This window comes from Suncus etruscus, chromosome 5 (assembly GCF_024139225.1).
Source record: "Suncus etruscus isolate mSunEtr1 chromosome 5, mSunEtr1.pri.cur, whole genome shotgun sequence".
Lineage (NCBI taxonomy): Eukaryota > Metazoa > Chordata > Mammalia > Eulipotyphla > Soricidae > Suncus > Suncus etruscus.
This window is the reverse complement of record NC_064852.1, coordinates 68921427-68939628: the sequence shown is the minus strand read 5'-3', so window position 1 is coordinate 68939628 and position 18202 is coordinate 68921427. Positions and strand designations below refer to the sequence as shown.

Here is an 18202-nt window from a genome sequence, read left to right as displayed (position 1 = left end):
TTATTTGATATTATTTCTTCTTATCAACACTGATTCATTTATTAAAACTGAAATTAAAATTATAGTCTTTTAAAAATAACTTAAAATTTACTAAAAAGGGATATAACAGAAATAATGAAGTGTATTCCACAGAAAACTTGAGAAAATAATTAACATTTTTAGTAATAGATTAATGTTGAACTATTGATCAGAAAAAAAACTCATGGACTATATATTCTGACACTGACAAGAAAAGTGAAGTGAGCTAGCAATGTACCTGTAAATGAGTTTCTCTAGGTGAATCTAATCAAGCAAAAGAGTTTTATATAATCCTAGGCAAGAGATATACTATGAGCAAGATGGAGTGACTGGGAAATACCAAGACTGGTAAAGATGGTAAAGAGTGATAAGATATAGTTTTTCCAAATCTATTTGTCTTGTAAAGAGAATTGGCAAGTATTTTCCAATAATGAGAATCATGATAGGGCCCCTTCCAACATAATAAAGTATATCTATTGTTTCTCTACTCCTTCCTTCCTTCCTTCCTTCCTTCCTTCCTTCCTTCCTTCCTTCCTTCCTTCCTATCCTTCCTTCCTCCTTCCTTACTTCCTTCCTTCCTTCCTTACTTCCTTCCATCCTTCCTTCCATCCTTCCTTCTTCGCTTCCTCCCTTCCTTCCCTTCTTCCCTTCCTCCCTTCCTTCCCTTCTTTCTTTCCTTCTTCCTTCTCTTTTTTCTTTCCTTCTTCCTTCTCTTCTTTCTTTCTTTCTTTCTTTCTTTCTTTCTTTCTTTCTTTCTTTCTTTCTTTCCTTTCTTTCATTCTTCTTTCTTTCTTTCTTCTGTCTTTCCTTCTTTTTTTCATTCTTTCTTTCTTTCCTTACTTTCTTTCTTTCTTTCTCTTCTTTCTTTCTTTCTTCTTTCTTTCTTTCTTTCTTTCTTTCCCTCCCTCCCTCCCTCCCTCCCTTCCCTCCTCCCTTCTTTCTTTCTTTCTTTCTTTCTTTCCCTTTCTTTTTCTTTCTTTCTTCTTTCTTCTTTCTTATCTTTCTTCTTTCTTTCTTTCTTCTTTCTTTCTTCTTCTTCTTTCTTTCTTTCTTCTTTCTTTCTTTCTTTCTTTCTTTCTTTCTTTCTTTCTTTCTTTCTTTCTTTCTTTCTTTCTTTTTCGCTTTCTTTCTCTCTCTCTCCCTCCCTCTCTCCCTCCCTCCCTTCTCTCCTTCCTTCCTTCCTTCCTTCCTTCCTTCCTTTCTTCCTTCCTTCCCTCCCTCCCTCCCTCCCTTCTTTCTTTCCTTCTTTCTTCTTTCTTTTTCTCTTCTTTTTCTTTCTTCTTTATTTTCTTTCTTTCTTTTCTTTCTTTCTTCTTTCTTTTCTTTCTTTCTTTCTTTCTTTCTTTCTTTCTTTCTTTCTTTCTTTCTTTCTTTTTCTCTTTCTTTCTCTCTCTCTCCCTCCCTCTCTCCCTCCCTTCTCTCCTTCCTTCCTTCCTTCCTTCCTTCCTTCCTTCCTTCCTTCCTTCCTCCCTTCCTTCCCTTCTTTCTTTCTTTCCTTCTTCCTTCTCTTTTTTCTTTCTTTTTCTTTCTTTCTTTCTTTCTTTCTTTCTTTCTTTCTTTCTTTCTTTTCTTCTTTCTTTTTCTTTCTTTCTTTCTTTCTTTTCTTTCTTTCTTTCTTTCTTTTCTTTCTTTCTTTCTTTCTTTCTTCTTTCTTTCTTTCTTCTTTCTTCTTTCTTTCTTTCTTTCTTCTTTCTTTCTTTCTCTTTCTTTCATACTTTTTTCTTTCTTTCTTTCTTTTTCTTTCTTTCTTTCTTTCTTTTCTTTTTTCTTTCTTTTCTTTCTTTCTTTCTCTTTCTTTCTTTCTTTTCTTTCTTTCTTTCTTTCTTCTTTCTTTCTCTTTCTTTCTTTCTTTCTTTCTTTCTTTCTTTCTTTCTTTCTTTCTTTTCTCTCTCTTTCTCTCTCTCTCCTCTCCCTCCCTCTCTCCCTCCCTTCCTCTCCTTCCTTCCTTCCTTCCTTCTTCCTTCCTTCCTTCCTTCCTTCCTTCCTTCCTTCCTTCCTCCTTCCTTCCTTCCTTCCTTCCTTCCTTCCTTCCTTCCTTCCTTCCTTCCTTCCTTCCTTCCTTTTTGTCTTTCATTTCCAATGTTCAATGACTCCAATGAGTCAAAGAGTTAACATACTGCTACAGTCAAATTGCTAAAATTTCTCCATTACATGTTAGGAGACTTCAAGTTACTCCAAAGATTTGTCTTAAGTGAAAAAAAAATGCAATGATTGTGTTTTTTTCCATGTTTTGTAATCAAGAGTGTCAAAAATACTGAAATCTGTTACTACCTCACCTGGGATTATATGCTGTAAACAAGACACATATGTGCCTTACAATTAAAGGATGTAGCAAATTTGAAAATATGATGGTTTGCAGAATCAAAGTAGACTGTCAAAGTTCATGAAGTTAACCAGAACATTACAAGAATGTGGCTCTGGGGCCGGGCGGTGGCGCTCGAGGTAAGGTGCCTGCCTTACCTGCGCTAGCCTAGGAGACGGACCGCGGTTCGATCCCCCGGCGTCCCATATGGTCCCCCAAGCCAGGAGCGACTTCTGAGCGCATAGCCAGGAGTAACCCCTGAGCGTCACCGGGTGTGGCCCAAAAACCAAAAAAAAAAAAAAAAAAAAAAAAAAAAAGAATGTGGCTCAATGGACAGAGGTGGGTAAATACGTTCGTTCTAAAATTTGAAATAAAAATCTCCTTTTCTCCATAGATTTTTTGGGGTGTAGATGATTTGAAGAATTCTGTTTGGTATTTCTTTTCTTTCATGTAATTTTTATTGTTTACTTTTTGTTTGTTTTAAATTGAATGCACATGTTTTAGGTTCTGTCATGGAATTGGAAACTATCTTAGTCTTTCATTTTTTAATGCTGCAGCAACATAATATATTTTATTTTTTTACCTCAATATAATAATCCCAGAAATAACCTAGCTAACTTTTCTTACAAAATTGGAAGAGTCATTTTTCAAGTTATAGAGCATCTACTTCCTAGCAGCTTTCTTTTTACCTTCTAGTTTAGCTACTATTTTCCATGCTTCCTCTAGGTTTACATTATTGTGTGCTGTTCTAAAGTGTTAGCCCAAAGAGAGAATGGTAAGAAAGGAGTAAAATAGCAGCCTGACTACTATCAGGAATCCTATATATTCAAATAATTAAAGGATAATAGACTTAATGAAAAAGTGTTGGTTTAGGATAATGGATTTCCTAATTTAATTAAATTGATATAAAACACTTCCTCTCCTTTTCCTTTTAAAATCCTATTGAAACGGGTGTTTATCTTCTCTCTCTACCCTGAGTTCCCTAATAAAGGGACTTGAGGTGGTGAAAGATGTCAAGGATGACTGTTCACGATAGAAGTCACACACCAGGTTCAAGACAGGATGACTATGAAATTAAAAAGTGCATCTTAAAATTTGGAATACAGAATTGAATATGCACATGTACATACACTCGTCTCTTGTTGTCTAGCATAGTAAATCCATCTCTTGAGTGATCATCATCACTATATTAAGTTAGTCAAAGAGAAAGAAAGGCAGTGTCAGTAGCTGCCTGGTCTTCTAGACTTGGTTAAGTGAAAAAAAAAATGCTTCAGTGGATGCAAGTACATTCCCGAAACAAATGACACACAAATAATATAAAGAGTCACCAAAATTAAAAACGGAGAAAGAGAAGGAGAACAATTTAACAACAAAATATAGTAGGTGATTCAGCAGTTGCTCAAATAAAATATTCCCTCTTACACTCGCTCACTGTATTTTGCAAATCAATGTCATTTCTAAAGGAGCTGTCCAAATTTTCTGGATATTCTTTCTCCTTCATCTGGTTAGTACGATGTGACTGCCTATGTTGATAAAGGAACCGAGTCATGATGCCGATGATAGTGAAGATGATAAATATCACCACTGCTATTACTCCTGTTGAGAAAAGGAAAAAACAAGTGAGGAAATTTTATCACATATTATTTGTGAATGTGTGATGATTCATTCTAGACAAGGGAGGAACTTAGTGGGGGAAAAAAAGAAATAGTAAGGGTGATTGACTTGAGCACTGCTAACTCAGGTACCTCATCTGGTTTACTGAGTCTACCCAGAGCAATTCCTAAGTTCAGAGCCAGGAGTAAGCACTGATTATTGCTTGATGTGCCACAAACAAAACAAAACAATAGCAACAAAAGGCCATCTTCCCAAACCAAAAATCAAAATAGCTCACTCAAACCCAAAATCATAACTCCTAATATATGTTGTTCTGATAGTGTTATTTTTAATGGAATATCAACCATGTTAAATAGGCTAGATGCTTATCCAATATTTACAGGGGTCTCAAACACGTGGCCCGTGGGCCGTTTGCAGCTCTCCGTACAACATGTTGTGGCCCTGTCCTAGAGGAATCTTTTTTTGTTTTGTTTTGTTTAGTTTTGTTTTAGTTGTTTGGGTCATAGCCCCCAATGTTCAAGGATTACTACTGACTTTGCATTCAAGGATCACCCCAACTTTGCCTCCTGCAGCCCCCACGTAAATTGAGTTTGAGACCCCTGTAGACATTCCTATACTGTTCTTCAGTCTACTAGACAAAAGAAAATCTATAGAGGAATGCTTTTCCCTGTAGAAACTTAATTGAATAAAATGGTGGATTTCTTTCTGGTTGTGTCAGATTTCCCTTTATTTTGATTCAGTGTGGTCTTTTAGATTCAACATGAAAAATTATTCTCCTTAACCCAGATATCTTATGCAACACTTGCTAGGAATGCTTTTGGTATATTACAAATAGTGGCTGGCAAGGTGGCGCTAGAGGTAAGGTGTCTGCCTTGCAAGCACTAGCCAAGGAAAACCGTGGCCTTGCAAGCACTAGCCAAGGAAGAACTGCGGTTCGATCCCCCAGCGTCCCATATGGTCCCCCCCTAAGCCAGGGGAAATTTCTGAGTGCTTAGCCAGGAGTAACCCCTGAGCATCAAATGGGTGTGGTCCGAAAAAAACAAACAAAAAAACAAGAAGGTATATTACAAATAAAGTCAGCAGAGGAATAATAAGAATATTATTATAGAGAGGCATTATAGAGACATAAAAGAGAGATTGTCTTTACATAAATGTACATTTTAAGCATTAAAATATCCTAATACTATTTAAGACAAAGAATATTTTATTCTAATAGAGAATGTTCTCTGTTTTTCTAAGTTAAATGGATATTGAGAAAATAATGACAATGCATTAAGATTTATAGTAACATATACATTTATGTATTTCTATATGAGAAAGTTATATCTGTTCAATGCAGATTTTCCATCTTAAAATCCATCTGAAAATTTGAATCCAAGTTGGAACAATGACAAAGACATTATATTTTTTTATTTAATATATCAATAAATTATTTGGCATTTCCCTAATTTCTTTGTCTTTATTATTTGTGAGGGAATATCACTAGTGGTACTCAAGGAAAAAATACCACTCCCAGTAATACTTGAGATGTCAGTGCCAGCCCTGATAGATGCTTGAGTCAGACATGCAGTCCCCAAACGGTACTTTGGGTCCACCAAGTTATATTTGGTATAATGCCATTTGGTGTTTGAATAGAACATAGAATTTCAGACAAACAGGACACATTCTCCACATTGAACTATACTCATGGTCTTTCCAATCTTATAATGTGTACGACTGCATTAGCTAAAGTCCAACCATCTAAGTTAACAAATCTATAAGTAAAATGGATAATAGTGAGTGACTAACATAAGATGGGCTGTACCTTTAAAAGGTAAAATGCAAAATCAATGTATAATTTTTCATTGTGTGTACTATTTAATGTTGGAGAAAATGAATGCCTGAAGAATTTCCTTCAAATTTAGAAGGCTTTCCGACTCATAAAGGGATTCACTTATTTCCTACTCATTAAGAGAACTATGGGAAGTGAGCAATCACAAAAGCATGTTTCCTCTTTCCAAATGGGGAACTATAGGAAAAATACTAGATACTACATTCTCTTCTATATTTTTGGAAAGAACTCGTTTTTTTCTCTCTGAAGCAAAAGTTCAGATCAGACATTTGAAATATATTCTTAAGGAAAGATTGTGGTTTACTTTCTTTAAAATCATAATGTCTAAACACATCTCTACTTTTCCCATTGATATTTGTATTGTTTTCCTCAACAGTACTGATTGACTTACTATTACTGTTTACTGACTTTGAGTTTATTGAGAGCTCTGTTTGTATTTTTCAACTTTGTATTCTTATACTTAGTTCAGGGCTTGACCCGAAGCTGGAGCTCCTTAAATAGAAGTTAAATGAATGTTATTGCTGACTTTTAAAGGGAAAACTCCATCTGGTGTGTATCACTTTATCTAGCCTGCCAGAAGGCAGGAATAGAGAACCTGCGAGAGCTACAGTTCTCAGATGGAAATGAATTTAGTTTCTCATAGACATCTTACATTAAACAAGGTTGGGGAGTCATTCTGTGCTGCAAGGCCCAGATGGAAACATCAAGCTACTGGAAGCTGCAGTCAAGCTGTAGCCAAATAAAAAGGGTGAGACAGACAGGCAGTGAGAAAATGGAAAAGCAAGTGAGGAGGGAGGGAGAGCTGAGCTGACAGCAGAGCAGACAAGATCTCATTCTGTAACCATATGTGCTAAAGGATTTAAAACTACAGTACTGTGGGCTTCACCCTGTTCATTTGATCTAACCCAAATCACTTAGTGGAGAAAACCCAACAGGACCCTAGCTTTGCCCATCTGTCTGCCCCAACATGGCTTCTTTCACATATGTAGTTTTATTGCTCTGCTTTGTTTGTACTTTAGGAAAACTGACAGCTAGATGAGATGAACAGGATGCATACTGCCAGTCTCTAAGTAAATACTCCAGCTGTTGATTCAGTGTGTATCTGCCAAATGGGGCAAGGGGAGATACATCTCCAGAAATCTAAGTTCTGATCTAAGTTTTGATCATAGAGCAACTATGGTTATTTGTATTGTATAAAAAGGCTCACAGTCTTGCAAATAAAGGGTGTGGGGTTTCTGAATGTTGAACGGTCATAATTAAGGACGAGTTAAGAGAAATGTTTTTAAGCACATCAATAGTAAATATAACAATGAAAAACTTATTTTCTTATTTTCTTCGTGAAGCAACAACCAAGAAAGGTTTACCTCCAATAACTGCTGAATCACTTCGAACTGCATTGGTGAGAGGTTCGCGTTCATCTGTCTTTCCGAAAGAATCTGAGAGAAGTAAAACATATAAAATCATGCTTCCACACAGCATATTGGCAATCAGTCTATATAAAGGAGTTGAGCTAGATCTATCAATTAGACCAGGTTCTCTTAAGGAGATGTGATTGGGTATTTTTGGAAGGAACATGAACAAATGCATGGCTGTTCCATCCATAATTCTGTGGCTAAGCTCAATTATATATACATAGTATAAGGCATTAAAAACAGGTTATGGGATTACCTGCTTTTACGTCGTTTGATTGATAGCTTGACCTTCAAACTATACCTTAAGTTACTCTATGATTTGATGAACACTCAATATAACAATGTTTTCTTTTTTTCTTTTGATTTAAATATCTTATGTATTCATTAGAAATTGTTAGACCATTTATTGTCACATAATTATTAGAGAGGACCCTGAGTTTCAAGAGAACTTTGCCTCCATTGACAGGGAAGAAGAAAAAAGTGCTAGAAAATCAACAAGTTCATGACAAAACTAGACTGATGATGGAGGAATATTACTTTATGTACATTAACATACTTAATATATATTTACAATAATTGTTTATGTACATTTCACTCAAATCCATGCTTTTTCTTTTTTTTTTTTTTTGGTTTTTGGGCCACACCCATTTGACGCTCAGGGCTTACTCCTGGCTATGCGCTCAGAAGTCGCTCCTGGCTTGGGGGAACCATATGGGACGCCGGGGGATCGAACCGCGGTCCGTCCTAGGCTAACGCAGGCAAGGCAGGCACCTTACCTCTAGCGCCACCGCCCGGCCCCAAATCCATGCTTTTTCTAATGACAGATTCAACACTTACTATTCTACTGACACTGAATTACAAACATATGCAAATAATGTAGAAGGGGCAAAAAATATAGAATCTATGGAAGCTATCCTCTCATATTATTTGCTCTCTACAAAAATGACTACAGTAAAAAATGAGTACAGGGAGTCATTTTTTCATAGATAACAAAATTAAATCAGAACCTAAATAACTTGTCAAAAATTCAAGAGACTGTCTTGAGATACCCTGAATGCAAACTGAGAAAGACAGATATTTCATTAATATGCTTTCTAGTGGACCATACTGCTGCCAGAAAAATACCAGTATTAGTGAGAAGTAGGCAACAGCAAAATACAAGCCCTTACATGGCTCATAGTAATTTATGAATAATAAATAACTAATTGTCATGACTGATTAAGATAAATTTCATCTGATCAAAAAACAATCAGAAGTGTGATAAACAAGAAAAGATCAAAAGTGTGTTTTGGGAAGTAATGAAAAAGAAAAGCCTAAATGATAGTGCATAGGACAGCACTATTATTTGTGATGTCTGATTTTAATCTTATAAAACATGATTCAAAAAATATTACATTGCTGATACTAAACTTTAATATTTTTGCAACAGATGATTTTAGTATAGGTATGTAGCATATATAACATATATGCATATGTATATTACATTTAATACACACAACATATATAAAATATGCAGAATTTACTATACATATAACCATTACAACAGTATTACATTATTGAACATAAACAAAAGACAGCAGTCATAATCTCATAATCATATGTTGGATAATCATACTACTTAAAAATTTGAATAATATTAGCATTGGAAATGATGCTTCTTAAATACATCAAAAGCACTGCCTGTGGAAAACTATTACAGTTGTAGTTGATTCAGTGTACCTGATGAAGAATGTACAGTGGTGACTGCATTCACATCTGGGTCTGTCATGGTATTGCAGCTTGATTCTGTTAACAGCCCTTGTATCTTCACAGGTGCGATGGTGGCATGGCGCAGGGCTGCTTTCAGTGGTGCTATATGGTTGTATTGGACTGAAGACAGGCATCCAACAAAACCAAGGGTATTTGCTTTGGCAACCTCAGAATCCAATTCAAAATTCTCTGTAGAATGAAACAGGAAGGTTTTTTATTTTTCTTTCAATCTATGTTTTGTGGGCCTATTTTGGTATTAGCTAAAATTTGCAATAGAGTGAATAATACAAAAGACAACTTAACTTGCTTTTACTTTCTCTTTACAAACTTTCTCACATTATCCATTTGCCAATATTATAGATAACTGATAGAACAATCTATTAAAATTTCTAAATTCTCGTTTATATACTTTATGAACTACAACACAAATGGTCTTAATAAACCCATTTTATACTCTATGGTTTATAGTTCTATCATTATCTCCAATACCACTTATCTGTGCTGCTAGTGATTAGTTCAAGGATATTATAATGCCTATTATACCACTCTTCTCAAAGGAAAGGAAAATTAAGAAAAAAAAGTAAATACAGCGACTGAAACTCAAAGCAGTACTTCCAGAAGCTTATTATGTTCAGTGTTTTAAGAAAGATGTGTAGAGTTCTATTTCCTTAGTACTTTCTAGGGTATAGACTGGTGAAGATAGATTTTGCCTGATAGTATTGAACTATAATTCTAAAGTATCTTTAAGTTTGCATCAATGATAAATAACAAACATTTGGTTAATAATATCAAAATAAAATAAAATATCAAATAATCTTCAAAATTTATATTTAGAAAATGTCTTTCTACAAGTCTTTTCTCATTAAAATTAAAGAGACATATACTTTAATTTTATTTATAAATGATAAAAACGTGTCCTTATGACATAAAGTAAGCATTATAATGGCAGTATTTAGGAAAAATGAGATGATGATATAGAGGAAAATATAAATTAATACATATTAACTTTTTATGTTCTTACTTTCCTTTAAATCTCCATATAAAGCTCATTAGTTTGTTACCCTTCCCTTTTTTGCAAGAGAAGAAGTCATGTGTAAAAATTCATGTTGCCATTTTAACAAATGATAAGTTAAAAGGCTTAAACAGTATAATGACACAAATTAATTTTCTTACAGTTCTTTAGAAACATGACTAGTTAAAATTAATGCATTCCTTGGGTTGCAATCCTTTTACAGACTTCTAGCAGTTATTCCAGTGTATTCCTTGACTATTCTAAGTTGCTAAATTCTTTCACTTAAAGTCTAAATCAAGTCAGCAGTGTATTATTTATTTATGGCTTATTTTTCATAGTCTCATCTTCTAATTATTTTTTTTAGTTTTCTTATTCTTTCAGACTCTCATTATTACACTGCCCACATCCAGATAATCATCCTATTTTGATGCTAGCTTATTAACATCAATTTTATATGCAAGCTCAATTCTTTTTTGCTACACCACCTAAAATATTTATAGGTTATAAGGATAGTTTTCTAGGTCATTACTTTTTCTTTCACTATGTAACTTAGGTTATTTGAGAACTTTACAGATAACAATCTAAATGTCATAGAAATGTATTAAGTGACATTAATCTTCAAATGTAAAAACAAAAAAATTGGAGATGGGAGGAAACTTCTGCTTTCTTTCAAATATACAAATTAATGTCTTACCAGAAATTGTCCATATATTTATGTTTTATTATGAGCTTTAGTACACTTTGTCACATAAGATAATTCTTATATATGGGTATGAATACCTTTTCAAATCCAAAATATTTACAAAAACCTGTAAATTTTTTCTAAGTGGCTTCAAAATTCAATATACTGAGATATAATTTTGAATATATTTTAGCTATTTGGTCAACGATTAGTAAGCAGTGGAAATAAAGATTAAATACATTTTGTGAAAGAAATAGTAGAAGAAAGGAGGTATAAATTTGGCATGAATCTCCTGCACTTAGGATTTTAAAACAGTAGAAAATAGCAAGTCATTCTAACAATAAGTAAATAATTTCTGCATTTACTTTCAAAGTTTAACATAAAAATAAGTCAATGGTGGTGTCTCAGTCTTTAGGACATTCCTCTAGTGACTACCTTGAATACAGTCTTCAGTTACAGGAGCAGGCACATGCATAAATCAGTGGAAAGAACAGAAAGCAACATTTTCTATTTAAATGAATAAATTTGAAGAAAACAATAAAATTTTGAAGAAAATATTTTCCCAAGGGTATATATTCTTAGTTTGAGATAAATTTTGGTATTTAACTTTATTTAACTTTTGAAATTAATATGCAATGAGGAAAAATTATTGATTAAAAACTCTAAAGTTGCAAACAATCATAAACATTTTTGAGAACCAATAATAAAATCACAATATATCTCTTTATATGGCACTACTTTTGTTCTCTTAAAGATTCTTCAAAGATTAATTATATTGTCATTCAATATTTCAAAAGAATAAAATTGACTAAATATATAAATGATGTACTGATGATGGTGTGGAAAATTGATATTTAAATCAAAGTCTTAATGGTTTGAAATGCTAAATTCTTTATCTAAATTAAGATACTTTTCTAAAAATTTGCAGAAATACTTTTGGTAAAATAACATTTAAAAATACTATGTTATCTTGGTAAGAGTGATAGTACAGTGGTAAGGCACTTGCATTGCAGACAGCTAAATTAGATTCTATCCCCAGCACTCCATATGATCTTCTCAAACTGGGCAGGAGTGATCTATGACTACAGAGGCAGGATTAAGCCCTAAATACCACTAGGTAAAGCCTCCAAATCACACCTTGATCCTCTAAAAATAAATCCCCAATGAACCTAAATTAGCTAAGAAGTTGGAAATACTGAGAATTTTGAGAAAAACTTTATGAATTAATTTACGAAAGTTTTATTAAAGATATATTGCCTTACTAATAATATTCTTTTTCAATTTTAGTTATATCTGCATTATATTCTTAAGTAATAAACCAAGAGATATTTTCTATAAAGAATAAACATGAACAATACTTAACAAATGTATACAAAAATGTAAAACACTAATAATATCCTATCATTAAAATATGGAACTATTTTGCAACCCAATAATTTTCCACAACACATATAAATCTCATCAAATCAAAGAAAATTAGAAAATCTATTTTTTTATGAGTCACCACTATTTTGAAGAAACAGTGGCATCTTCTAGAGAAAAAATCATTGGACTTTATTTTACTTTCTTCTACTTATTATAGTTTAAATATTTCTGAAAAATAGCTTCTTATTTTTATTAAAGTTTATTCCCTGCCTCTAAATGCTGTTATAAAAGAAGTATGATGTGCATGGAATCTATTACGCTGAGTTAAATAAGTCAGAGAAAGAGAGATAGACACAGAATAGTCTCATTCATCTTCGGGTTTTAAGAAAAATAAAAGACATTTTTGCAATAATTTTTAGAAACAAAAGAGATGAGGGCTGGAAGGTTTAGCTAACGATATGAATCTCACCACAAAGAGTGTTGAGTGCAGTTAGAGAAATAACTACATTGACAACTAACATAACAATGTGAATGAATAAGGGAAGTAGAAAGCCTGTCTCAAATACAGGTTGGGGGGTGGGGAGGAAGGAGATTTGGGAAACTGGTGATGGGAATGTTGCACTGGTGAAGATGGGTGTTCTTTATCTGACTGAAACCCAACTACAATCATATTAATAATCAAGGTGTTTAAATAAATATATAAAATAAGAAGTATGATGTGCAGAAATAAACAGAGTAGAGACTAGTAGACCCATATTTAATAACCCATGCTTTTGAATATATTACTTAATGCTTTTTTATTACTAAGTAGTACATTGGCCCTTAGAAATTTAGTGACAGGGCTTGAGAAAGTGTATAATACATAAGGTCTTTGTTTTGCATGCAGCTAAAACAAGTTTGATCTCTGGCACTGCATATGGTTCCTGGAGCCCAGAGAGTGATCCTTATAGTAATTCCTGAGTTTTATGTGTTGGCCCCAAACAAACAAAAACGAAGTTATAAAAGTCCAGTGATAAATAGTACTAAACACATGAGTTTGAATAAAAATCAAGGTAATAATAGGATTTTTACATTGTCCGTAAATGCATATATTGTTTTTTCTTGATGCCATTTTTAATCTTCTTAATAGTAATCCAAGAACTTCCAAACTCTTTATCTTACATTCAATGACTCTCAATATTTCCAAGTAATATTGCATTTATATAAGATGACTGTATTTTAAATTGGTGCTTGATCTCACTACTAAATTTTCATTTCATAAAGACACACAATTGAATTTACATAGCACTCAATCTTTAAAGATTCAGTTGCTTAATTTAATATAAATAACCTCTTTAGGCATTTTAAATTTTGACACTCTGTTTTAATTTGCAAACATTCTTTCTTCAAAACACAGCTATGTTCTTCTTTTAAGCCAAGTGGATTTTTGATTAAAAATAAAGAGAAAACAAAAGCAATCTTAGCTTCAAAATAATAATTCACAGAGTAACAAATGTTTAACAATGACTGACAGAGCCAATTCAGTTCAATTTCTGAATATTAAAAAAAGATAAACTTTTTCAAAGAGATAGTCATTACTCTAGGATATAGCATCATATATACTTACATATACATATATATATATAACATAATTATATGTATAATATGTTATTAACAAAGAAACCTAAGGCAGGCCCCATTTTCTTTGGTTTCTATAGTCAATATATTGTGAAGACTTAAGAAGACTCCAAAACTTAGGGGCCAAGTGTGCCAAAGTCAAGGCTCTATCTGTAAGTACAGGTGGTCGGGGTAATGATGGTGGCACGAATCATCACAGAGATCAACTTTGACAAATACCATCCACATTATTTTGGGTAAGTGAGTAATTTACATAAATTATTATATTATATATTATTTATATGCATATAAATATGCAAATAGACTTTCTACTGGAAAATATACTTATATAAATATAATATAATATATACATATAAATAAATATATATTATATACTCATTTGTACATTGTAAATGTTCACCCTTGTAAAATGAGAAAAGATAGTATAATTTTCAATTAAAATTTAATACACAAATTAAAGCAGTTACTCATCACTTAGCATGGAGTATGGTCATTCACTATTTAACACCCAACCACCCAGCCAGTCCCACTTGTGCTAAATACCACTTGTACTTCTGTTCCACAAGTTAGCTCATACTATTTTCTTTGCTTAGGAAGATTTCTGATCCATAAGTACTTGCCAACATATGTTCTTTCTTTGTAAATTTTACATAAGTTTATCTATGCCAACAGTGCTTTGTGAAGGACAGATGACATAGGTAAGAAGTGACATCAATCCATCTCTATGAGATCTCAGTTACTTTGGAAGGTATTATAGCATTTTATAAAAGTGGAGATTGTTATAGTTGAGTAGTTATAGAAAATACATACATGGTAAGACAGTGGTGAGCAAATAAATACATTTTTAAGGAAATGTATTTTTTAAATCTCTACTTGAAACTAGAGAAATAATACAGTAGGTAAGGTGTTTGGCTTGCTTGCAGTCAGCCAGGATTTCTTTCTAGCCGAGAATATTTACTTAGCCATCTTCGTAGTGATCCCTGAGAAGAAAACTAGGAGTGAACCCTGAGCATTATGGAATATGCCCCCTCAAAAAGGCAAAAAACTTGAAAAACAAAAGTAAACCTCTACTTATTTAATATGTATATGTGGAGATACTCAGCTATTGACACTATGATTCAAATTTTTAAACAATTATGATATGCATGATTGATAGATCATAATTGGGGAAACATTGATTTAGAAAATATAAAACAAAAATAATTTGTTTAAATAAATACTTAAGTGATATATTGATAATAACTATGTACAGAGTTATAGAAAGAATATTCTAAACACAAAGCTAAACTTGTATAAATATTCACAAAATACAATCCATCATGCTTAAGACATTGAAAATCAAATACTCTATGCCTTTAAGTAAGACAGAAGATGACATGGAAAAGACAGGTAGATAGTTATTTCTTCATACTTGCCAATAATTTGGAATAGCATTACGAACCTTAGTTTGACATGTTTATTTTTTGCCTTATAGTGGAAGCTTCAGATTTTTTAAAATCTGTTCAGATTTACAACAGTATTAACATGGACATAGCAGCAAACTTATGAAGCAAATAGGAAAATTCACTTCAAAAATTATTTTCTACTATCTATAGCAATATATTCTGATCTTACTATTTGTGTATTTTAGCTTGTTTATTTTGGTCATTAATAAAATATGGAAATTTGTATTTTATACTCACTCAATGAGCATGCTAAATTTTCTCATAAGAATTTATAGTTTTTGAATAGTTCATGTAAAATTTTTCTCTTCATTATGTAGCTTAATGTGAATTATGTAATTAACTTTGTAATCTAAAGCTAACTATTTACATGAAATAGAAGTAACCAATATGGAATATGAATAGTCATGTAAGTGTGATGCTTTTGATACAAAATCTATTACATTTCTAATAATTTTTAGACTTTAATATGTAAGTCTCATGTACTTACAATTAACATCGCCAAAGATACAAACCCCAAATCTTGAGGCCATATCTTTTACTTGTAGTTTCAGACTGAAAACTTTTTCAGTGGTAAAAACATATGTAGTATCAAGGAACAGAACACATACACTCTGCTTTGTAGCACTGAAATCAGCTAATTTTCTTTAATTCAATTCCTCAAATGATATAATATTATATGTAATAATACATATAATAGCTAGTTAGGTACATATTCAAAATACAATATGAGAAACTTAAAACATAAACAAATTAATTCAGTAAACATATGTTTCACCACATGAGAATCCAGTTTCAACTTAACTTGCTGAATAAGTGTTTTTTTCACTGTTAATTGGGTTACTTAGTTACAGCCATTGTGCTAAGGGGCCTCAATGGATATTGAATAGAAAGTACAAATTCTGTGAATGTATAGCAAAAACTCTAAATTGTAAACTCTAGAGATACTCTCAATGCCAATTCTGCTATAGTCCATAGAAAAGTTAATTTTCTGACTTTATATAGGGATTTTCAAGTTCATATATAAATTCATTCCTTTAAGATTCAAAGAAAGAAGTGCTGATAAATTATTTTATGTGGGGTCAAAACCATACAACTGTAGTATATTAATTTATATCGGTCTTGTTTACTCTGTTGAAGAAATGACCAAAACTAGACCCATGCATGTCCCAACAAAGAATATTTAAATTGAGTACAGAAATTACCTAAAGTTATATATATTCTATTTTGATAGAAAAATTTTAGTGTGCAGTTACAATCATCAATCCATTCTGAGAAACCTAGGTAATTTTCTGGGTTTCGTTTGTTTACAAAGGTAGAATTAATAGTAATTTTAAGAAGCATTTATTTGCACATTTTAGAAAACTTAAATCGCAGGTGACAAAACAATGAAGAGATACGTGATATCAAATAACAAGATATTTAAAGGGAAAGAAATAGGTCTGGGTACAGACTGTCAGTAATATTCCTCTTTCCATGAGGATGAGACTGTCTAATTCTCAAACTGGAATTTGGGAATTCATTTTTTTTGAGGGGGAAAGCACACCTGGTAACACGCAGGGGTTACTCCTGGCGTTGGGGGACCATATGGGACACCAAGGATAGAACCTAGGTCTGTTCTGGGTTAGCTGCTTGCAAGGCAAATGCCCTATCACTGCACTATCACTCTGGCCTCAAATTTGAGAACTCTTTTTCTTTTCTATTTTCTTTCGTTTTGTTTTTGAGGCACAGCCGGTGATGCTCAGGGGTTACTCCTGGCCAAATGCTCAGAAATTACTCCTGACTCAGGGGACCCAATGGGATACCAGGGATCGATTCCAGTTTGGTCCTGAGTCAGCCGCATGCAGGGCAAACACCCTACCGCTACGCTATTGCTCTGGTCCAAATTTGGGAATTCTTAAACTACAGTGCCACATGAAATATCTATATACAACTATGTCTAAAAGAAAGAAACGTTGACCCTGTTTCTTTTATTAAACACGAGTAATCTTCACTCAGAAAGACAAACTCCAGGGCCAGAGAGATAGCATGGAGGTAGGGCATTTGTCTTGTATGCAGAAGAACCGTGGTTTGAATCCCCACATCCCATATGGTCCCCCGAGACTGCCAGGAGTAACTTCTAAGCATCGAGCCAGGAGTAATCCCTGAGCACTGCTAGGTGTGACCAAAAACCAGACAAAAAAAAAAAAAAAGACTAACTCCAGCCATCATTAGATTTCCTTGATTAGGTATGCTCATTTTCATTCTTAAAAAATACTGAAGATTTTTAGTTTCTGTATTAATGTTTTAGTTCTATTAATATTTACTCAATTATAAGTTAAAGCAAGCATTTAAATACATTTAGCACACATTTTATTAGTGCCTATATGGTGTTAAACCTCACAAAATTTATAGCTTTAGAAAATTTTCATTTTATAAGAGTAAGAAAATGAGAATGAAGTAGAAGTGTTGGTTATGAAAAAATCCATTTCAATTCCTGACACAGGTACTATCTGGAATGAGTCCCGAGGACAGACAGAGCCAGAAGTAAGTCCTGAGCAGTAGCCCGACATTTAATACTAACTATTAAATAAATAATGTCTATTTTAAAAAAACAAGTAAAACTATTCATTATAGAGATGGTTAAATTTACATATGTAGAATGATTAAATCTAAACATATGTGGAATGGAAATAAATGTAGTAAGATAAAAACAAATGACTAAGATAATCAAAATTCAAAATTTTATCTATAGCACTGACCATTTATGGAAGGGGAGGGTGGTGAGAAGAGGCATGAGGACGCTAGACTGGAAACTAGACACTAGTCTAGGATTTAGGTGAAGGGAACTTGGCATTCTGACAATGGATGTGGTATTTGGAGGATGTAGGCATAAAATTATAATGAACAATATTGTATTTCCTGTACCTCAATAGCAAAGGTAAAAAATTGAGTATTAAAATTATTAAATGGCAAAAAATAACAAGATACTGCCTTCTCAAGGACCCTTAATACAAACTTTGAAAATTGCTAACTTGGACCAATCAGAATGAATATTTAGAAGTTGCGGATGGACAAACCTTTTCAGGAATATGTGACTCCATGGACAGGTATGAAATTTTATTAAGAAAAATGTAAGGGGGGCCGGAGAGATAGCATGGAGGTAAGGTGTTTGCCTT

General features: G+C 32.9%; 1 protein-coding gene across 1 annotated transcript in view; it reads right to left on the bottom strand.

Moving 5' to 3' along the window:
- Positions 1–2734: 2734 nt before the first annotated feature.
- The window catches only part of CNTNAP5 (contactin associated protein family member 5), a 939273-nt gene continuing 923805 nt past the window's right edge, over positions 2735–18202 (bottom strand). The window contains exons 22-24 of the mRNA XM_049773789.1: positions 8897–9115; positions 7130–7201; positions 2735–3916 (exon numbers count right to left, since the gene is read on the bottom strand). Coding sequence (XP_049629746.1) covers positions 3720–3916; positions 7130–7201; positions 8897–9115 — 488 coding nt within the window. The 3' untranslated portion in view covers positions 2735–3719. The remainder of the gene's footprint in view (positions 3917–7129; positions 7202–8896; positions 9116–18202) is intronic.